This window comes from Tigriopus californicus, chromosome 3, assembly GCF_007210705.1.
Source record: "Tigriopus californicus strain San Diego chromosome 3, Tcal_SD_v2.1, whole genome shotgun sequence".
In the NCBI taxonomy this organism is placed as follows: Eukaryota; Metazoa; Arthropoda; class Copepoda; order Harpacticoida; family Harpacticidae; genus Tigriopus; species Tigriopus californicus.
Window position 1 is genome coordinate 3,859,588 of NC_081442.1, and position 23,481 is coordinate 3,883,068.

Genomic DNA, 23,481 nt, shown 5'->3' on the forward strand with positions numbered 1-23,481 from the left:
ACCCTGTACACGTCGTTTCGGTGGTTGAACCAGAGAAAGTGATCATCTTATATCCCATCCTTAGCAATCGACAAGTTTTAGTCGAATACAAGCCAGAAATGTTGGAAAAATCCCTTATAACTTATCGCGCTCTAACCAGCCAGCAAACGAAACCCGATCTTGCGCACCTGCTGTCATACGTGTTGACTACTAGTGCAGTTTTGTGCGCACTGAGCACCCTCACGTGTGCGTACTTGTTGATATGGAGTGTCCTGAAGAGGTAGCTTGTTTCTTGTTCTTAGGATGAGACAATCCGAAACTGTCAGTGCATTTCAAGCTTGAGCGGAGGGAGGAGGTCCTGCAAGGAGAGCTCGCTGTCGTCTTTAGTTGTCGGAGAAGTGAAATCTTTATCTTACTTGAGCATGAAATAAACTAAGTGCCCACGGCTAGAGTTGTTTACAGTCAAACGAGTTTACCCTCCGTACCAAGTTCTTTGGCTCCATCTCCTTATTTCTCCGTCCATTTGTCAGAAGAGTCGTCATCATCGTCATCGGCAAGATGACTTCCTGTGGTCGAAGCTTCACCAATGGCCTCCAATCCGTCAGTGATTGCATTTCCAGGGGATTAGAAAACTACTTTTACAGGTGAGGCATATTTCATCTAAACAAAAAAAGGAGAAAACAATGAAGACCAACTTGATCTTAAAATTGTTTTCACACTTTTTAAATCGCTGCTAGGTTATGCGTGAGTATTCAAAATACAACGTGCGCTTCTTTCGTTTTGTTGGTTCAATGCTGAACTGGAAATATTGGGACGATATGAAACTAGTTTCCTTCTTTAAAGATAATGAGATGAAAAGTTTCCATCACTGACCATCCTTTTTGTAAAGGCAAACCTGAAAAATAGTGAAATACACAATTGCTGGTGATTTTAGAAACATTTTTTGCCAGAAGCATGCAGCATTGAATATACAGTACTTTTCAGTTTTAGGTGATTCAGAGTCTTAGGGTCGCCATTCGAGGTGAATATACGCTAGAAATGGGGAGGGTGAAGAGACCTGGGATCAAACCCAAGAACCCAAGCATATAGGACGTCATACAACTGCGCTACCATCATCTTTCCTGATTGATCTTAATCTCTTACAAGATTGGAAGATGGTTCAAGTTATGGCACATCTTGCATGGAATTTTAGTGCATGAAATATTTGTTTGGTCATTAGTGGTGCCTGCTTTTGCTTGACTATCATCAGCGTAAATCGTATTTCAGACCAACGTATGAAGTTAGTGCTACTGCAGTACTATTCTTTCCAAAGAAGTTATTTGCCAGTAAATTTGTACCACTAAATTTCAAAATATACCTAATCAAGCTTATGCTTTGCATCTTCTTTTCCGGATTTAACAACGAGCAGGTTTGTTTCGTTGTTCCATATGAATAGGAAACTCACTTTTCTTTGCATATTGAAATGTTGTTGTGATCGTAAGGGTTCGTTGAGATCCGCCCTTTGGCCATGACCACGAGTCTTTTCTTGAGCCTGCGCAAGACTAAGCGTAACCTTGAGCAATACCTGACATCTCCGAGCGTTTCGCAGGAAAACCTTGCCTTTATTTACGCGCAAGGTCAGTGGCAAAGAAAATTTCAGAGCCTCCTCAACACAGCAGAAGCTTCGAGGGAAGGAGTCCGTCCCATGCTGGATTTTTGGCCAAGACTATAAAACGAGTTTGATCATCGGGTCATTGCTTTGAGGGAATGTAGTAGATAAAGTAATCAGTTAACGGCAACACAGTCATGGACAGTTCGGGTGTGAAAATAAAGCTTTGAAGATCACGAATTGGCTACCAAGAACCGTTTAAAATTGATATAAAAACATTCAATACAAGGCTCTGTTAACTCATGTTGTCGAATCATGGAAAGGCGAAAAATTTTTGAATGATCGGCCCCCAAAACAGGCATGGCGGCATAAGGGCCCTTATTTGCAACGTCAGACAGCCCAAACAAAACGGGAAGACGCACGGAAGATTGCTAAAAAGAACTACTCGTGACATCCCATGAAAGCAACTCCTTTTCCGGACATTATGTGACCCAAGTCACCAATTATGAATAAGAACACAAACGCATTATAATTCAATAAAGAAGAATCTGCCCAATCGGCCCATTAAATGTTAGTGGCTGACTCACAAAGCGCCCTCTGAAGTGCAGATCGTAAACCATATTTCGTGCAGCGTAAGGGGGCTAATAACATTAGAGGACGTCATTGGCTCCCGTGGATGAGTTCATAAATTTTGACAATTTCCACAATGTTTTCATTGCAGGCATGGAAAATGGGTGGCCACACATCCAAAAAAGACAATTTTGGGAGCCCTTCTGTGGGTGGGCATTTGTAGCATTGGGATCATGAAGTTCTACCAAGAAAATAACATGGTCAAATTGTGGATCCCGCCCAATTCTGATTTCGCACATAACAATGGATGGCTGTGGGAAAACTTCCCACCTGATCTCAGGTATGCGGGTTTTAAAGAAAACTTAAGTAGTTTTTATGGGCATAAATGGTCAGATGATGAGACTTTAGTGTAGACAGGCAAAGTGCAATTTCGTACTTAAAATGAGAAAATCTTGAGCTATGACCCCCAATCCTTGTTAATAATGAACAAATTATTGATGAGTAACAATTTGCTTATATTCCTTCTGATGCAAACTCTACAAAAAGTTTAATAATAAGTTGTTCAACTTCGACATTAGACGGATTTGAAAAAAATGCCAATTCTTCAGATATAACCTAATGCTAAAATGGATTGAAATAAATTGTTGTTTCGACTTTTCACTGAGCATAAAGAATAAATTATCATTCCTTTAATGCGTTGAATTGGACTGAGATGATTTTTTTCCACTAAGCTTGTTGCTCTACAGAAAAGCAGATGTTCAAATGAAGTTTTAGATTAACAATTGGCATCGTGACTAATTTGACTTTTTTTGCCCCATTCTATCGATGAGCTAAAGTTAGATGAGATCCAAGAAATCGTCAAATTTAAACATGTCATATCCGTTCGATAAAAGATGTCCTTTTTCAAATAACCAAGATCCCAACTGAAACCCAACAAGTTGGCAAATATCTACATTTCTTAAATTCCTGTCGCAGTTTCTGGCTAGAAGATGTCCTTGTTGCGAAGCTCAAATAAATATATTGAATATGATTTGAAGTTTCACAAAGAGACATTTGCAAAATACCCCAATTTTTTTGCCACAAATGTTCTAATTGTTCTTAATGTGATTCTGGTGATAGACAAATACTTTGGACCCAGTTTCATTTTGATTGCATTTTCCTGAAACCCATATCAGCATAGTACAGACTGTGCAAGCAGCAGAATCGCAGGACTTAAAATGATTCTGCAAAGTCCTCAGCCTGAAGGGCCAGTCTTATCAATTTAGCACAATTTGACCTAGAAATTTGTAGGTCACATTATGTTTTCGGATTGTTTTCTTTTAATAGATATGCAACTAATCTATTTTCCTCAATGCATCCTGATGCATGTTTTTGTTGAGATGTTTACATACGTCCGGTAATCATGGGATTGAGTCATCATATTTTCTGTTTTTCCAAGTAGATAGTTTCCGTTTTTTTCTATTTTTTGTTCATCAAACGTTAAACCTGGCTTGGAGCTTGGTCAATTAGAAATTATGTATTGTTTTTGTACTTGTTTCCTACTCTCAGGCAGCTTGCAAATTTATTGTAAATCAGATGTGGATCTGATGGAAATATCTTTTTCCCTCTGATAATCCCTTCAGTCTGAAAAACGAAACAAATTGAACAAAGAAGGAGCTTGAAAGGCTATAAATGAATGCAGACATCTTTGTCTTTATTTATTTTGGGAGTCCTCACTTTCATTTTGTTCCTTAAGGCTACCGCCAATACCCTTTTTTCTCTCGTCTCAAAACCTAACATCATGTAAGAGTATTACAAACAAGAGCACATAAGCGTTTCTTGTATGTTACTGAAACTAGTTACTAGTTACTGGGTAATTTTCGAATTGTTTTTGGGTCTGTCACAGTATTGCCTTTCAAGTCCATTGAACAATTTAATTGACAATCGCTAATTGTCCATTCGAAGATTTTAAACTAAAAAGCAATATTGTCTTCATTTTCTAAATTTGAAGCAAAATAACTTTTAATTTTACATTTCCTCTAATATATGATTTGTTCATTTTTGATCAAAGTGGAAATTTTCTGCCTTGCCATTCTCTTCAGTCACGCTTTATGCTTACCAAATAAACCATCAGCGAATAACGACTAGCATGCCTTACCTTCAAGCCTTTAGGTTTAAATTAGTGTATTGTTATGCAAATGGAGTATTGGTAAAATGTCAATCACTTACAAAAGCAACACTGACACGAATTCCTTATTTTCTTCAACTAAAATTTCCACACCCCATTTTTAAACTCCGCCAACTAAAGGCCTTGCCCCAAAATTAGCATTCAGTAGGCCTAGGTGGTATTTATTAGAGTAGTTATCATTTTGTTGGGGTGGTTAAACTACCTTTTATTGCATATCTGATCTGACTGGAGGGCGATTCCAAATATGGGCTTTTTGACCTAAATTTTTTAAAATAGCCCCATCTATGTTGGGTCTGCTTTGATGTAGTCTATGAAACGAGTTCCTCAGAGTGGGGTAATAAAGATGTCGCTATTCTTGCTGGAATGACCCTCATACGTTTGAAGACCTGCAATGTCTAATGCATTTGGACGTTGCGCACCTTTGACTGCTCCCTCTTCTGTCAAAAGGTCTTCCCCCTACTTCTGGGAATGATTTGCATAAAGCATCGCCATACATGTTCAACCTTTCATGGCAAATATTCAGTACAAAAATGAATGACTAGACTTGAACATTATCAACTCTTTGGCTAATTTAGATAGAACCAGTCTCTTTTTTTTAAAATACTCGCCGTCTGCGATATGCTTGCTATCTCTCCAATTTTTATAGCTCGAAACAGACAGCGTTATTAAAAACGCAGGGCGTCGCCAAAGTACAATTTTATGATCCTTTCAGGTTCAATTCGATCATATTTGAGCACGAGGACAACATTCTCGTCCCGGAGGTGATACAACAGCTCTATCAGACCCACCAGAACGTACTCAATATTGAAACCACCAATGGGAAACACTGGCCTGATCTGTGCATCCAACTCCCCGTTGTTGATCTGGATTCCGATCAAATGCCTGCCGAGCCCAAAGATCGCCGAAAAAGGGCAGTGGCCGATACTCCTGCTTCTATGGACGAGGATGATTTTTTCGCAGACTTTGGCGGAGATACGTTCAGCTCCATGGAAGAGTCTGTGTATGTTGTACAACACATTTGTACTAAAATACTTTGCCGTACTCCAGTTCATGTGTCTGACCTTGGCAACTCGGATTAGCCTCTCAGTCGACGTAATCCGCCGGATGACTCGCACATGGTCTTATCTTTCAGAGTCAAGGTCCGAGCTAGGAATGTGATTAGGGTTATTGCTTCTTTACAGTGCCGATGACTTTGCCGCTATCAAATCAGGGGCGGGGGTGGGGCGGGCATTTGACCCGTCGGTTATCTTCTATCCGGATGAGTACTGCCCCATTGTGGAGCAGATGCCCATGGCTTGTTTCGAAACGAGCCTTCTGGAAATGTTCGCCATTGGAGGGAAATTCACGGAAGAATCGGAAGCGGCGATCCAGAACCTGACTCAGGATGAACTCATTTACAAACTCAATACGATTGATAAGAGGTACGAATAGATAGACACTCAAGGTGAATTGTCTCAGCTCTGCTGTACCATGGAACGGATAGCTATCAGTTCCATGGCTGTACCTAGCTTAGGACCATCCATGTCGTAACTCATAACTCATAAGTAACGAGTTCACTGCCATATGTCGTTGTTAATTTTGGAGCCAAGGCAACGGGTTTTTGTTTCCATGAACCAAATCATCAACAAACGTACGAATGTATCCACACAGCCTCAAAAGTTCACGTTGGCAGGGATTACATAATGCTTTGTGACGATATTTTTTGACCTTGTGGACAGCTTAACGTCTAACCTTCAAACTGGAAATGCACTTTGGTCCAGCTGACATTGGAGTTGAATAATCTGGGAAATTTAATACTTTTCCTTGGCTCTTAATTTCAGTGGGGTGTTCTTACACCACAGAGATTATTCCAAGTACTTGGGGCAAGTTGAACGCAATTCAACAGGTCACATTGTCAAAGCCAAGGCTACTTTTATTCGATGGTTTGGAAAGGCCAATGTAACCGAGATCAGACAAATCCAAGGACGTAATGGAATGGATCAGCAACCGGTGAGTAACAAGTCTGATCACAGAAGCGATTCATAATAAGCCAATTATGAATTGCATTTTCAACTCATCAACTAGGTTGATACGACCACGTTGGAATTCGAAGAGCTCCTTCAGGCCTCTTTGGAAGATAGATACGATTATCCGAAGGGTTTAAGCAGCAGAGCCAATGTCCAAAGAAGGTACCCGAATCTGATGAAGGGGTGATAAAATATGCTCAATTATACCTTTTTTTCAACTTGTAGCTATGGAGATATTTCAACTGGAGCTATCTGGGACGATGTGGTGTTCTTGACTATTGGTTACCTCATGATCTACGCTTATGTCCAGAGCATGTTGGGAAAATTTAACCGAATTGAACAAAGGGTAAGAAGGACCGGTTTATCCCATCAGCTTAATAAAGCAAAAGACCTAGAATACATTTCAATCAAACGCATAGAACTAAACATTTAGGGTTCGTACAAAAAAGCTTTCGCCGACCAAAGTACAGTTGGTGCTTTAAAAATTCAAAACAAACTGTTCAGGTTTGGTGCGTGGTTGTACTTTACACCCTATTTCAGTTCTTGCTCAATTGCATTAATGCTTTTTATCGAGTCATAACATTTTTGTACGCTCACAACCTATTTCATTTTTCATCCATGGGCATGCTTCGTAAACGTGTGTTGCACTTCTACAAATAATTCTACTTTGCAATCAAACTTTTCTTACAGTCCTTCTTGGGTGCATTGGGTATTGCTAGTTGCGCCATCTCCATCTTAGTTGCAATGGGCATTTGTTCGTTGTTTGGCCTAGGATATGGACCCATGCATTCCATCATCCCTTGTCTTTTGGTCGGATTAGGGGTGGATGATATGTTCGTTATTGTACAATCTTTCAACAATGCTGAGCAAAGTGATAAAGGTACTCCACGCTCTGTTTAATTCATAATGATGAATACTAACTATAAGAGAGTTTTCAATTATTTAGAAAAAGGCATCGTCAGGGATCTTCCAGAACGCATTGGGCGAGCTCTAAAACATGCTGGAGTCGGCATTACCATCACATCTATCACGGACATTGTTGTTTTTGGCGTGGGGGGAACCACTGTAAGTTACCAAAACTTCAGCTGAATTTTGAAACCAATGTGATGAAAATCCCTTATACAATCCTTTAGGTTCTTCCTTCGCTGAAATCGTACTCATTGTACACTGCTACTGGAATTGCAGCTGTTTACATTCTTCAAAGCACGTTTTTCGTGGCTTGCTTGACGCTTGACCAAAAGCGAATCGATAATAAACGTGATGGCACATGTTGTTGGAAGGTTTACGGGGATTCCTGGAAGCCAAATCGATTGAGTCAAAGATCGCTTATGGAGGAGGCTTTTGATATGATTGGTACATTCCTGACCTATCCCATTGTTAAGGTAGGTGATTTCAATTCAACAAACAGCCCGCGTCATTCCATTGTTCTGCCCTTTCTGCCCTGAACGCGGTTCAGTTCATCCGTTGCGGCGAGGGGAGTCCCATCAAAAAGGGAATGCAAAATCAACTCTTGCCTGAATATGATTTCAATCTACCCATTTTAGATTGGGGTTGTGGCAATAGCGATCGGGCTTTGCATCTTGGGTTGCTATGGAACCACGCTGTTGGAGGTGGAGTTTCGGTATGTCGAGTTCTTGCCACAAGACACCAATCTTTACAAGTGGTTCCATCTGCACAATACCTACTTTCCTGGCGATGGAGAGATGGGCACGGTGTATTTCTCAGAAATGGAGTTGTACAAGTAATAGTGATTTGGAATTGAAAACTAACACATTGAGATCAAAAGTGACACCTTGGTTGTTGTGTTTTTCAGCGAGTTTCCTAAAATCAAATCCCTAGTTGAGAAATTTCAAAATCGAACGGATATCATCTTTTCCGTCGACTCGTGGTATCACGATTTCGAGGACTATCTCAACTTCAACTTCCTTGACCCCGAGCATCCCCTTCCCAACCATCCCATTTCCGAAGAGCTATTCCATGACAAACTGACCCAGTTCCTTTTCAGTCCATCAGGAGCAAAACATATGAACAAATTTAACTTTGAAAGCCCCTTGAAATGTGGCACTCCCTCGTCCCGAGTGATGGTGAGTCTCATATTCTTCCGTCACTTCCACTATCTCTCGTTGGGACTTCTTATGATATTCTGCTATAGCTGTCAACCATGGAGTTTGTCCACAAGAAATTCAGCAGCTCCAAGGAGCATATCCCTGCCATGAACTGGGTTAAAGACACCATCAAGGAGAGCCAATTCCCTGGAATCACTTTCGCCATGGCCCAGAGCTATTCCCGGTGGGAAATCGACGAGGTGGGTGGAGTAGATATTTTGACAGTTTGATGGGTAGCGGCGATCCTTTAATCCCTCCGCGTCGCTTGGAAAATATCGAAACTACCTACACTCCTCATCTGATCGACAACAACCTCGTGATATATAGGTAGTCATAGTCGAATTCAATGATATTCAACCTCTTCTGTTTTAGGTCATTTCTGACGAGCTGTTCCGTAATCTATTTTTGGCGATCATCTGCGTCTCCATAACTACCCTGGTTCTGTTGGCCAATGTCGGTTCTTGTCTGATTGTAATTCTATGCGTTGTTTTAAGTTTGGTAAGGCGAAAGGAAAATCACGACCACGCCATGAATTTTTGACTACAAAAGACATTTCGTTGAAAAGGTTGATGTGGGTGGCGCCATGTACTTGTGGGGCCTCACCATTGATATTGTGGCCAGTACGAACATAATCATCTCAGTGGGGCTATGCGTGGACTTTTCAGCCCATGTAGCCCACTTTTTCATGATCCAAAGGTAGTTTAAGACTCTTTGAAGCATTCGATTGCCATAAGTTATTACTGAATTATGTTGCTTTTTAGTGGAACGAGGAATGAACGGATGCGCTCCACTCTAAAAAAAATTGGTCCAGCTGTGTTCAATGGTGGATTCTCGACCTTGATTGCTGTGTTGATGCTCGCGAACTCAAAGTCTCACGTGTTTGTCTCTTACTTCAAGGTACAATTGAAAAAAAAAATCACCATGCTCGAGGCTTGATGACTGTTTGACTCTTGTTTTAGGTATTTTTCTTGATGATTGTGTTCGGGCTCTTTCATGGCCTGATCTTTTTGCCAGTGATCCTCAGCTGGATAGGTTCCAAACCATACAAAACTGCCGAGTCTCGAGACAATGATGACGAGGGTCTTGAAAGCAATCAAAAGTTCCCGGTCAAGATGGAGATCAATCATAACCTTGAAAGAGTTCCCGACACAAAGCAGAAGCTTTTAGAAAGCTGCTACAACTACAAAGAGGTCCTACCCGAGGCCAAAGAATCCAAAGTCTAATTCGGGTCTACGTTGTCAAACAAAAAAAAAATTCTGTACTCTATGTGCCACTGCCAAAATGTTAGGTTCGCAATCCCAATACACGTACTTAGCATAGTTCTCTCAATAAATGATTGCAAAAATCGTATCCATTCCGAGAAATTTCGAATTCTGTCGTCATTTGCAAAACGTCCCATTCCATTTACAGAAGAAAAACATGTTGTAACTTACCAACCGGATAAGAATCCCCAGAGTGGAGACCAGATTTCAATGTGATTTTAAAAGGTTTTAAAAGAATGTATCTACAAAAAATTAGGCATGTTGCTCCAAATATGACAATATCAATGAATGAAAATGAAATCATCAAAATTCGACCTCTAATCAAAAGGTAGTACGAACATTAAAATGACATTCAACCGAGGCATGATCTCCTTTTCGCCATGTTGATCTAAGTAACAGCACGGCTACTACTTCTATCATGAAGACGCTAACGTGGGAGCGCGTCGGTCAGGAAGGAACCAGGGTTGGTTCAACCAGAGAGAAAAAAGAAAATCCAGTCGTAGTGAACAGGCAAATGTTTATTTTTATTTTAGTAATTGAAGGACTACACCGATTGTCATTTGCCATTTGTTGTTACCTCGAGACAAAATTTGCCATGATCATAGCTTTGATGGGTTACCACATTTTATTATCTTAAAATTGCCTTCATCATGTATCAAATTCAACCAAACAAAGTAATGATTTCCAACTGGGATCCAATATAAAGGAGGAAGACCACAGTTGCATGTCCAAGGAAAGACTTCTATGGTTTGAGATATTGATTTCAGTTGTTATTGAGCTTTTTATGTAGTCGTGTTAATAATGGCCGGGTGAATTTTGACAGCTTTGAACTAGACAAGTTTTACCATTCATTTTTTATTCAATCAACGTATTTGGTGTACGAGAAAAGGACATGTAATATATTTTGTGAGAGAAATCATTTATCCCTTTTGTTTATTTCTACTTACTGGGTTTCATTGCGGCCAACCAACCCTGATAAGAGTTGGGGATCTTTGAGGAAGGAGGGAAGAGGGAAGCGGAATCGGAACCACTGGAGCTCAGCGGTCAGTCTTTTTCTGGAGTTGCTAGTGAAAAGATATCGGGACAGGATATCGAGCTATTCAGAATGAAAATGAAGGGAGTGCCTTTGGTGGTCTTTTTATTGATTCTCCAAGCGCCTTTTAGCTCCGAAAGGCCGGTCTTGAGTGACGGGGATAGTGTTGGAACTGATGAAGGCCCCAGTAGTGAGGAAATCCCATTTGGAATCCTCTCGGAATATCCAGCTGAGAGAGAAGACATCGTCGTTGACATCTCAACAGGAGACTCTATTGGAGACGAAGAAAGCAATGGAAGATTAAGTGAAAGTGACGCTGGTGGAGAATCAAGTGCTGAAGTAGTACCTGTCATTGGATTTGGTATCGAATTGCCGTTTACAATGGGGGAGAAAGCATTTGCTTCTCGTGAAGTTCAATCTCAAGATGAAAGCTCCGACCTTAATAAAACCACCATCACCACCATCAAAAGTGAATCTCCACGTCTATCAAGTATTGTGGAAGAACCATTCGCCTCTGAATCGAACGAAGCGCTACTTGAATTCGCATCATTCGAGCCCAAGACCTTAGAGAGTTCCACTGAATCGTTGCCTGTATCGCTTCCACCGACCAATGAAAACGGATCAAATATAACCGAATCTATGACAACTGAATCTAACGTAAGTGCAATGGTAAAGTCTTCAAGATTTGAGAAGATCCCAAGAGGAGATTCCCTCAGTGATATTTTTGCAAATTTGTTGCCTGAAGGCTCTGAAATTGGACCCACCACACTTGAACCGACGGATAGACTCCTTAACATTGCCAAGAACTCAACTCCTGAAATAATTGCTCCTAGCGTCGATGTAGTGCCAGTTACAACTTCACGCATTGAGCACAGTTCGGAAATATTGCCATCCTTGTTTGACACGTTATTATCAGACATTGCTCTTGGCACTGAATCAACCACGGCAGAATCAGAAGCCACCATTTCAAGCAATGCCATCGAGTTCAATCCTGAAATGGTCGGGTTCATTGGAAACGACACAATGGTGTCACTTAGTCAAGACGTTGTCACGATCGAGTCCGTTTCTGAGAAGTCTAGAAACAATTCCTCACCCGAAACAATATCATCTGAGCCATCCACGCAACCTGAAGACAATGCCACCACTGCTTTCGATTATGAATCCTCTACAGAAGAGTTTCGTGAATCGACCACGAATTCACCAGCCATATCGACCGATTCAATCACTGAGGGACCACTTGAACTTGGAGCTTCCCAATCGCCTCTCTTCAATGATGGAAATCTTTCCCTTCCCCGAAGAACTGAGGGAACATCTTTATCAAGCCTGGAGTTCCAAACCGAGTTGGGGAAATCAATCAATACGGGATCCATTTCAACTGCAACCTCAAGTAATCCAACAGACCTTGAATTTGCAGGCCCTGATCTGAACTTGTCAACAAGTATTCCAAGTCAAGAATTCCTACCTGGCCTGTTGGTGGCAAAAAACTTTGATTTGGATTCTGGCACCCTTCAACCCCTCAAAGACACTTCTGTCGTACCCAAAAATTCAGCTATCGACTTGCTGTCCATGAGTGACGGTGAAGAGTCACATACAATCGATCCTGAATTGGAACTCACAGAATCCACTGGCAAAGCGAAAGTAGAGTCAATTCGCAGAGTTAGCGAAACAACAACCTCAAGCAACTTCAATGATTCACAACAGATTGTTAAAGAAGTCCTTAATAGTGCATCTCACTCTACTGATGAAATTGTAGGGCAATTAGACTCCTTCAATAACTCGAGTGACCTCTTGTCACCTACTGATATACTTGTGTCAGGACCGTTGGAAGTGAAAGATAAAATAGGTTCCGACTTCCCTCCTGAATTGATTAACGTTGACCTGGAACACGAATCTTCAAGATTTGAGCCATCCACGCCTATTCTAGACTTCACTACGGTTTCACTGACAACGAAATCCAATTTCGAATCATCTTCAGAGGAAACAATCTCCGGGGTCAGCTCTGAGTCTTCCGAATTGGAACCGATTGTCAAGTCTTTCTTGGCCCCTACTGGTCCTACCCTAACTTTTCTGAGATCATCTTTGAGTCCTAGTGTTACTGAACCTTCTTTTAAGCCTTCCACTCCAATTGAGCCAAGTCCCATTACCCTTGTTGTTAAGGACCCAAGAGATCGGATCACTGAAGGAACCGAATTCTTGAACACAACTGAGAGTCCTGCTTTGGAGACGGTGGGAGAACCTACAGAGCGACTCGTTTATTTGTTGGATAATATTGATACAACCGAAACAACAGACATGATCACCTTCCCGTCAGACCAGACTGAGGACCGCCAGCAAAGTGTTCCAAGCGAACTGAACTTCTTTCAAGGTAAGCACTGACGAAATTCTACATTAGGGAGCTGAGAGTAACATATTCTTTCAATTTTAAATCTCACATTTGACGAAAGTTTCAAAAATAAGTTACTTTCTTTTCCCCTATGGCAACAAAAGCCCCGAGAAAAAGTTTGAGTAGCTGTAGGGTAAATAACATTAATAAATGCCAAGTTTTTCTTTCAGATCCTATCGAGCTCACGAGTGATACTGACTTGTTCAGCTTCGACAACGTCGAGGGTTCTGCTGAATCTAATACCACCGAACTGGAGGAAGATTCCGAATTTTATGACGATGGTGAATTTGACAGCATCTGGAACAGCGATGATTTGGTGGATTACAACTTTGACGAGCTAGAAGGCCTCGGCGATATCATATCAGATTATGGTTTGAGCAAGGAATCCGATGATCCGGACAAGAAGGAAAGCCAAGAGGATCTGTGGGCCAAATTCGACGCCCGGTTTGAGAACAAGCTGAAATCGCCCGTGGACACACTTCAGGATGTTGGTATCGGTTCTGGAGCGATCGAGACTGTTGCCACTCTGACCGACCGAAGCAAAGACGTAGGGAGTGTAGATGGAAGCCACAGACGGAAGCCACTCGTAGGATCACCCACACTTAAGCATGAGGATGTGGAGGAATTCCAATACAAGTCTCTCTCCCCGGAAGACTTTCACGTAGGCCTCAGCGGCGACGGTCACATCAGATTGGGCAAATACATTTCGTTTGACGAGATTTTGGAAGTCCAAGATGTCCCGGATTTCACCCCATTGGCTCAAAAGGTGTCGAACTTCACTGATTTCAATCACATATGCCAAAAGTGTACGCTGACGGGAGAATTAGCCTTTCATAACGAAGACAACCAGTTTGATCTCATCCGAACGAGGGAGTTCTTGATTCAAGTGGACAACTATCTTCAGCGATTTTTTGAGGACGAGCTCGCGTACACCGACAATTACGTGGAACTGGGCAATGCGACCAGATTTGATCAAGCCGTCATCCTCGACTTTAAGATGACCTTCAACCGTCCAGTTAACGAGTCCTTTGTCAGGAACAGCTTCCACTCTTACCTTAATGAGCAGACCTTGGCTGACCTCGAGGTCATCCCCAACTCCTCTGCCTTGGTTTTTCAAAGGTTCCAGATTAACGAGCCAATTGTAAGGACGATGGGAATCGAGATTAAACCTCCCACCTATCGAAGCAGGCTATGGCTTGAGGTCAGTATCGCCTTAATGATTTGCCTCTCAATCTCCTTGATCGTACTCCAACACAGGAAATGTCAAGGGATTCCGAAAGAATTGCCCCCAAAATCCCTAACCATGATCAAAAACCACATCAATGAAGCCAACGAATTCGAACTAGCTCTCACCAACTACAATAAAACTAAGGCGGAAGAGGAACCTCCCAAAGTCGTCCTCGAAGATCCCGCGGAAGAGGTTGACGAGATTGAGGTCTCTCTGATGGAAACCCAGATGGTAAAAGGGTTTGGTTCGAACAGTTTCCGCCCCGTGGAAGTCGTGTGGGCCGAAAAACAATCTCAATCTCGAGAGGTCAAGAGTCACACACCGGAATCTTCAAAGTCACAAAAACCCTCTAAGGTCCCTCGAAAGTCTAAAGCAACGTGCTCCCAAGAGGTCAAGCCTGAAATCCATGCTGCGCCTTCCGAAGGTGGTCAAACCGGTGAGCCAACTAAATCAGCTGCCAGACATCAACACGAACCCTCAGTCCGGCCCAAGCAGCCCTACCAGCCTCCGACAAAGCCAAGACGATCCTCCAGGAAAAAAGAGGGCTCAGATTCGGATTAATCAGATGATTATTGTTTAAGTTTTTTTGAAGATTGGTATATTCAATTAGTTGTGTTTTTTTGTTCTTCTTCTTTGTGACAAATGAAATAATAAATGAGCTCACGTTATTATGTCTATTATTCTTGTTAGAGAATTTCCAGCAATCGTGGTAAGTTTTTTTGGCGAAATGAACGAACACAAAGTTATTCGAGTTGGAAAAAGGGCCTTAATTCAAAGACTGTGTGGTTCCAACATTTATAATTGATAGGTGCGTCATACATTTCACTAGATATTTTGAATTTGATCAATATCTCCTGACAAAGGTGATATTGTGAGTCGGAATCTATTAGCTACTCAGTGCTGAAGGAATCCAGTTTCTACATAATATTTAGGCCAATTATTGACCTTTTGAAGTCATAGAGGATGTCCAACCACAATTTCTTGTAATCGTCAGAATCTTTTTCTGCTCAATCTAGCTTCTTTAAGAAAAAAGAAATGGCGAACCAGAAGTAAATTTGAAATTCAGGCTGAGGAAGTAGAAACCTTTGCACAATTTTGGAACCTTTTCCTCCATGTGAATTGAGTGATGTTTTTAAAGGATCTGTTTTCATAAAGTTTCATAAAGATTATTTTATCATCAGAGACCTTGTGGTCATGAGGAAAATTATAATGTACAACATGTGTGAGCAAGATGTCATGTGAGTAATGCATATTAATTTTTCTTAGGGTCTGTTTGTATCAAACGAATTTTTGAATTCGTTTAGATCTTGACATTCGCGTTGCAAATTGCAAATGATCCATCTCATACTTCCGGCGATCTCGATGAAAACAATCGTTTAATTTGCTCAAGAATGCTATTTGTTTTCTTGGATGGCTTTCCAATGTGAGCTGAGGGCTTCAAAATAACACTGATGAGCACCCCTAGATCAATGTGGTTGCTCACAGACTGGATGGGCGAAGAATTGAGAGTGTAGAGATGCTTTTCATTCTTTGATCCAAGATGTATGATCTTGCATTTTTTCTGGCTGAACTTCACACCATTTTCATTCACCCACTTTGCCATTCTGTCGATGTCCCATTGCAGATCTTCACTATCCGCCGCAGGGTTTTTCATGGCACGTCCGATCTTTATGTCGTCTGCAAACAAGCTAATAAAAGTAGGCGATTGGATTTGGTCAGGTAGGTCATACACAAACATCAGAAATAGTTAAGGACCGATGACACTCCCTTGTACAACCCCGCTCGTGACGGGCTTCCACTCAGATATCTATCCGTTGATAATTACTCGCTGAGTTCGACCCCACAACCAATTTGAGATCCAAAGGCAAAGGCCACTCTGGAGGCCAAGGCTCCTCAGTTTGGAAATGAGACGCTCATGTGGAACTAAGTCAAATGCCTTTTCGAAATCAAAATAAACTATATCCACTGGAGAACCCTCGTCTACTGCCCGTGTTACTTGCTCAAATAATTGGATCAGAGTCGATGTACAGCTTCTGTGAGGCATAAAGCCGTGTTGTTGATCGGGGATTATTTGTTTTTTTTTTTTAAGAAAAGTGTAAATCTGACTCTTAACTCTAGCATTTTTGCCACCGTATTGGTGAGAGAGATTGGTCTATAGTTTTCTGTCTTCGCCTTTGAGCCCGACTTGAAGATAGGAGTAGTGTTTCAGGACTTTCAGGACTCTGGCACATCCCCAGAATGAAGACTTCGTTGGAACAGGGTCTGTAATGGTATTGTCAATGACTTTTCCATAGTATTTATGAACCTTGCACTAATTTTGTCCGGCCCAGGGGATGAATTAGTTTTCAGCCCCTGAATGATTTCTGTGACATACTGGGTACTAATTTGGTAGTCAATGGTAGGTGTCTCAGGTTCCCTTCTGCTTTGACGCTCAGCTGGCCCACCCGTTGGGTTCCGGAAAATTGAGGACAAATACTCATTTAGAAGATCAGCCTGTGCACGATCATTGTTTTCAGGCTTTCCGCCCGAATCGACAAGTGGGCCTATTGATCCATTGGGTTTCTTCGTTCCAAGGTACTTGTAGAACCTTTTTTATTGTCTTTAGAACTCCTTGCGAGGTCCTTGTCGAACTGATTCTTTTGCCGTCGTACCTCGGTTTTTTACTTTGGACTGAATTCTTTTGAAATCTTCGGTTTTTCGTGATGGATTAACCTTCATGGCTCGATATAGCCGTTTCTTCTGTCGTATCAACCGCTTTAGTGAAGTGGTCATCCATTCTGGATCCCGTGAGGAATTCTTTCGCCTTTCAGGGATGAACTCAAGTGCATTGTTTATGACTGTAGCCATGAATTCCCATTGGTCCTCCACATTTGTGTCCCAGTGCTTATCCCATGGGACACGATCTAGAATATTTTGTATTTTATCCAAATCGGCTTTTTCATAGTTCCTCACTTTTTGATCCCTTTTTTAAATTTGGGTGGTGAACTCGAGGCTTAAATCTATTGAGATGTGATCACTATTACTTAAGGGCATGCTCCCTTCTATTGATAAAACCTTTTCAGGCACATTCGTTAGCACAAGGTCAAATGTGTTCCCGGCAGAGCGTGTTGGAAAGTCTACCAGTTGCTCCGAGAGGGATGATTGGCAACTTTCTATAAACTCCATTGAGGATGGTTTTCCGCTATGTGTATTCCAGTCTACGTCGGGATAATTGAAATCTCCAACGGGTAAGGAATTTTGAGGGCCTTTGGAGATCAATCTGAGTAGCTCAATATTGTTGTCGACCGTTGAATTGGGGGATCGGTAAATGAGATACAAACGTAGTGTTCTGACGATTCGTGTCTGAATTTTCTTTGTCTTTTCATGCCTTTTAAACCTGTGAATGCTTGTCTGAGGAAAAACTCGTATCCGGGAAAAAAGCGGTTTGACGAGTTGGGCTGACCGGTTGAAGAAAATATAGTACGAATAAGTTGATCGACGCCATTGCATGTTTCCCAGAAATATATGAGTTTTAACCTATAAGGTCCATCTTGATGTGTCAAGTCGCAAGACAAAAAACCAGTAGTCGACAAGGAGAAATCCTTGCCCCACGTAGTCTTTGATTGGGTCCATTGTAAACGTTGATAGCCACAACTTGATTGAATTTAGATTGTAAGAGCACGTTTTCCACTTTCAAGTCTCCTCTAGCATAGACGATTAAGCCACCTCCTTTTCTTGAATTTGTATCGGTTAGATCACTTCGGCTCTATCGTCTTCGATTTGGGCCTTTGTAAGGTCCAAGGAACTCTGAGTTTCCTCCTATCTTATAGGAATGCTGGAGAATATTGTCCCTAACTTCCTTCTCCTTCAGTCCAACGAGTAGAATGCGTGATCGATCTTTACTTGGGGTTCCCATCCGCTTGCCCAAACGGTAACATGAACTTTATGTCCGTTTGCTTTAGCGGAATTGTCAAAGCCTCGACCAATCGGAGAGTCCGGCTCATATCTGAAGCCTTCCTGACTTCGGGGTCTCCATCAACAGATTCGGGCAATTCCTTGATTACAATGTTGGTTTGTTTTTCCTAACGCATTCGGAGCTCCGCTATTGTTGCCTTAAAACTGTTGGGAGAAGTCCCTCAAGTGTTGTTATCCGGTGCTCATGTCCTTGAGCAGTGTCCTCGACACGTTCGAGGCGGGCTCGAACTTCAGACAATCCCTGGAACATTTTTGAACACGGAACTTTAAAATTTTTGCGAAACCACATTTTCATGTTCAATGCATAAGCGAGGGCTGCTTTTGGAATCCCTGAGCAACTTGGCAGGTGGTGAAAAGGTCGTTCGCAAACAAGGCAAACCACGACCTTGGACTCTGCAGATAGAGCCTTATCGCACGAACCACATGGCAAAGAACTATCAAGTGTTTTCGACGTCATTTCGAGAACGTCTAGGGGTCACCTTACAAAACGCAGATCGAGGAATACCTGACCAACGAAAACATACTCCCACATGGCCAACATGGTTTCCGAGCTTCACACTCTACTCTGTCGGCCCTGTCCTCTGTTCAGCTCAATTTGGCAAGGCTGCGAACAAAGGTCATGCAGGTCTCATCCAGTTTGACCTTAGCTCTGCTTTTGATTGTGTGGATAGTGAGATATTAGAAAAGAAGCTAAAGATTGTCGGCTTTGTAGTGGTTGGCGTGTTCTTGGATGCGGTCGTTTTTGAAGGACCGAGTACAACAAGTGGAGTGCAATGGGCAACTTTCAAGCCCAATCACGGTTAATGTTGGGACACCACAGGGATCGGTTCTGTCCCCACTGATATTCATATTGTACACCGCAGATTTCCCACTCTGGCTGCCCCAAGGTACCCAAATGGGCTACACTGCATATGCAGATGATATTGTCGTGACAGTTGTGCAAACAGTATCCCATAACTTAAGGCGTGTCTTGAAAGCGTGGCACAAGCAACGATCGCGTATGCCTCGTCGAACTATCTTAAGACTAACGACTCAAAGACAAAAGTGATGGTGTGTGGAAGGAGTGATACCGAGCCTGTGAAAATCCGCGTGGGAGATGCATCCATTGAGGATCTCGTACGTGTAAAATCCGGGGGGGTCGAAATGCAGAGAGACCTCAAATGGAATCATCATCTCCTAAATCTGCGAAAGGAGGTGAATGCTGGCCTGGGCACCCTTCGGCTTCTTTTATCCAAGTTACCAAGCTCTCAACTAAAACCTGCGGTGGAGTCGCTTATAATGTCTAAAGTGCGTTACTGTCTTCCTTTATTTTTTAATATAAGGACCAAGGACGACCAAGAGCAATCGCAGATCCAAAGAGACCTCCAGGTCGGACTGAACAACGTGCTCAGAGAACTGCTTGGAGTGAAACTCAAGGATCACGTGAGCATCAAGGACCTTCATGAGTCCCTGGACAAAAGTCTGTTAACCAGATGGCGGCTGAGTCCGCCCTAATAGAGACTTGGAAGATCATGAACACTTGTCAGCATCCAGATCACATCCTACTGCAACCAACCAAACCAATCGACCAACAACGAACAACAAGAAGCCAGGCCAAAGGGGATGTGAACCTCGCGGTGCCGGAGGATGCCACCTTCTATGCGCAGGGAAGGCTCCTCTGGAACCTGATCGGTCCACTTACCCGAAATGCCACCACATTAACACAGTTCAAAAATAGCATAACAAAAATCATCAACTCTTGTCCTTTATAACCTTTCAATCCCTCACACCTGTAATTTACCTTCAGCTTACCCCCTCGATTCACAATATGCCCACCATTTTTTTGCACCTCTAAAAAAGCCACATGGCTTAAATATTTTTAAATACAAAAACAAATACAAACCACGTCCACAGACGGAGAACCAATATGATACGGACTTACGACACTGCCTATCGAACTTTATACGGATGATATGATGGCTAGCTTCACTGGACGGGGGCGAGGTTCACCCCTCCGACCCTAGCACCCCAAATGCAAAAAAAGAACGCAATAGTGGTATAGGGAGAATCAACGTCAATTGATCAAAATTGGCAAGGCCATCAATACTTCCAGCTCCAATAAATCCGCTGATAACCAACTTCATTGCAAGGTTTTGAAAACTGCATTTAGCAATCAATGATGATGATGACGATTTCACATAATATAATAATAATAATAATAATAATAATAAAAATAATATAATAATAATAATAATAATAATAATAATAATAATAATAAATAATAATAATAATAATAATAATAATAATAATAATAATAATAATAAAATAATAATAATAATAATATAATAATAATAATAATAATAATAATAATAATAATATAATAATAATAATAATAATAATAAATAATAATAATAATAAATAATAATAATAATAATAATAATAATAATAATAATAATAATAATAATAATAATAATAATAATAATAATAATAATAATAATAATAATAATAATAATAATAATAATAATAATAATAAAAAAAATATAATAATAATAAATAATAATAATAATAATAATAATAATAATAATAATAATAATAATAATAATAATAATAATAATAATAATAATAATAATAATAATAATAATAAAAAACATAATAATAATAATAATAATAATAATAATAATAATAATAAAATAATAATAATAATAATAATAATAATAATAATAATAATAATAATAATAATAATAATAATAATAATAATAATAATAATAATAATAATAATAATAATAATAATAATAATAATAATAATAATAATAATAATAATAATAATAATAAATAATAATAATAATAAATAATAATAATAATAATAATAATAATAATAATAATAATAATAATAATAATAATAATAAATAATAATAATAATAATAATAATAATAATAATAATAATATAAATAATAATAATAATAATAATAATAATAATAATAATAATAATAATAATAATAATAATAATAAAAATAAATATAAATAATAAATATAAGGATAAAATAAATATAATACATAAAAATTAAAATAATAATTATAATAATAATAATTAAATTAAATAAATAAAATAAATAATATAATTAATATAATAATAATTAAATAATAAATAATAATAAAATAATAATAAAATAAATAATTTAATTAATAATAAAAAAAATTCAATTATTATTAATAAAATTAAATTTAATCTACATTTAAAAAAGAATTTAATAAAAAAAAAATAAAATTTATAATTTAAAATAATATTTTTTAAAATTTAAATTTTAATTAATATAAAATAAATAATATATTAAAATAATTTAATATAAAAAAAAAAAAAATAATAATATTTTAAATAAAATTAAAAAAAAATATAAATTATTAATTATAATTTATATAAATTCAAAAAAAAAATTAATCAATTATAATAAAAAAAAAAATAAAAAAAAAATAAATTATTAGAAAAAAATAATATAATAAATTAATTTATTAAATTAATAATAATAAATAATATAATAAAAATTTATAATTATAATAATATATTAATTAATTAATAAAAAAGAAGAATTAAATTATAGAACAAATATTTTAAAGAAAAAATAAAAAAATAATAATAATCATAAAAAAGAAAAAAAAAAAATTTAATTAATAAAATAAATTATTTATATTAACATGTAATATAAAATATAATATTTAATAATAAAATTTATTAATAAATTAAATAAAAAAAATTAAATTAAATAAAAATAATAATAAAAGAAAATAAAAATAAATAAAAAAATTAATAGAAATAATTTAAAAAATAATATATTAATATTTTATTTATATAGATAAAAATAAAATAAATATTAAATAATTAAATAATAATATATAAATTAATAATTATGAAAAATTATTTATTTTTAAATAATAATATATAAAAATAAATAATATAATAAATATAAAATATAAAATAATAATAATAATAATAATAATAATAATAATAATAATAATAATAATAATGTTTCAGTTACTATACACAGACAGATGTAAGTTCGTTGTCTCATTGAACGAAATTAATGCCCGTGTTATGGTAGAAGGTAATAGGTGCAGTACTTTCTGAGAAAGTGCAATATCATGTATTAGCTTTGTCACATTCGTAAATCTGAGAAGGCCAGACTCATAGCCTAAAAAGACCATCTCGAGAGGTTGGGAAGTCCAGGAATAAAGCTCTTGCGTTACGAAATCCTAGCTTGTTATTTGCGCGCGCACCACCCCGCCTGCGCAATTGTTCAGTGTTACCGCCATTAAAATTCTACTTAACCCAAGGTCCCTCTCTATATTTCGAATTTGCTTGGTCTAAAGCTTGTAAATAAACTAATGGCTCACACAAATTCATCTTGAATAAAGATCGATACCTGAATTCCCTAGGTCCGTCAAAAGTCTTCGAGTCAATTTTGGAGGAATAAGCCGCACTCGTTGAAGAAAAAGGTCAGGGAAAAGACTCGAGTCCAGAGGGGACTAGAGACAGGTCAAGCAAAAAGACTCGTCTTGGTAAAATTGCAATGAAAAATCAATAATTTTCCTTTTTTACGCCATTGCATGATCAAGAGTCGGAATATAGATTATTATTTTACGAGTCCGGACTCGAGTTCTTTCTGAAAGACTAGAGTCCGGCTAATTCCTCTAAAATTGATTAAAAGACTCGAGTGCACTCGGACTCGTGTCCGGACCTGCCCCAGCAGTATCTCCAAGTTGTTAAAATGGCGCAATTTGTTTTGGTATGACTTATAACACGGATACACTGACTCTGGCCAAATCCATCGATTTACCCTCGTTACCCTGACCACGTGAGCCCCTGAAGTTGAAACTACTTACAAGTCCCTATCTATGCCCATCTTTCAATTTCCACGACTCTGAAATCAAATTGTCCCTCAAAGAAACGTTTTAAAATCAGCCTCAATTTTCCATTTCTTAATCAAAATACAGAGTTTTGGTAAAAAAATACAATTCAAAATCCAGCGTTTCTTCATGGGCTCTGAGCCAGGGTTATTTGTTAGTGCGCAGAAAGCTCCCCTTCACCATGCCTGCATACAGTGGAGAGTACGTACTTTACCGTTCGTTTTGGAGCGTTTGAAGCACCCCCCGTCAGTGGCCATGGAGGAACGGGGGACAAGACGAAGAAGCCACTGAACTCCATCCAGAACTTTGGACTTTAGAGGAAGGGAAG

General features: G+C 39.0%; 2 protein-coding genes across 2 annotated transcripts; both read left to right on the plus strand.

The window, feature by feature from the left end:
* The first annotated feature begins 305 nt into the window (after positions 1-305).
* LOC131878197 (patched domain-containing protein 3-like) lies at positions 306-9,813 on the plus strand. Its single transcript, XM_059224112.1, has 17 exons — positions 306-623; positions 2,289-2,477; positions 5,017-5,304; positions 5,486-5,725; positions 6,125-6,293; positions 6,369-6,472; positions 6,536-6,656; positions 7,001-7,190; positions 7,257-7,375; positions 7,444-7,692; positions 7,855-8,051; positions 8,124-8,394; positions 8,463-8,615; positions 8,788-8,913; positions 8,981-9,111; positions 9,177-9,312; positions 9,375-9,813. The coding sequence occupies exons 1-17, from the start codon at positions 538-540 to the stop codon at positions 9,636-9,638; spliced, it is 3,033 nt and encodes a 1,010-aa protein (XP_059080095.1). The 5' UTR covers positions 306-537; the 3' UTR covers positions 9,639-9,813.
* Positions 9,814-10,675: 862 nt separating this feature from the next.
* On the plus strand, positions 10,676-14,989 carry LOC131878424 (uro-adherence factor A-like). The gene is made up of 2 exons (XM_059224399.1): positions 10,676-13,075; positions 13,264-14,989. The coding sequence occupies exons 1-2, from the start codon at positions 10,783-10,785 to the stop codon at positions 14,880-14,882; spliced, it is 3,912 nt and encodes a 1,303-aa protein (XP_059080382.1). The 5' UTR covers positions 10,676-10,782; the 3' UTR covers positions 14,883-14,989.
* Positions 14,990-23,481: the final 8,492 nt, after the last annotated feature.

Excerpts from the sequence above, each read along its gene's own strand:
- LOC131878197 (XM_059224112.1), top strand. The coding sequence starts at position 538 with ATGACTTCCTGTGGTCGAAGCTTCACCAATGGCCTCCAATCCGTCAGT. Across the intron at positions 624-2,288 it reads TTAGAAAACTACTTTTACAG|GCATGGAAAATGGGTGGCCA; the intron begins GTGAGGCATATT and ends TTTTCATTGCAG. Across the intron at positions 7,376-7,443 it reads TTGGCGTGGGGGGAACCACT|GTTCTTCCTTCGCTGAAATC; the intron begins GTAAGTTACCAA and ends ACAATCCTTTAG.
- LOC131878424 (XM_059224399.1), top strand. The coding sequence starts at position 10,783 with ATGAAAATGAAGGGAGTGCCTTTGGTGGTCTTTTTATTGATTCTCCAA. Across the intron at positions 13,076-13,263 it reads CGAACTGAACTTCTTTCAAG|ATCCTATCGAGCTCACGAGT; the intron begins GTAAGCACTGAC and ends TTTTTCTTTCAG.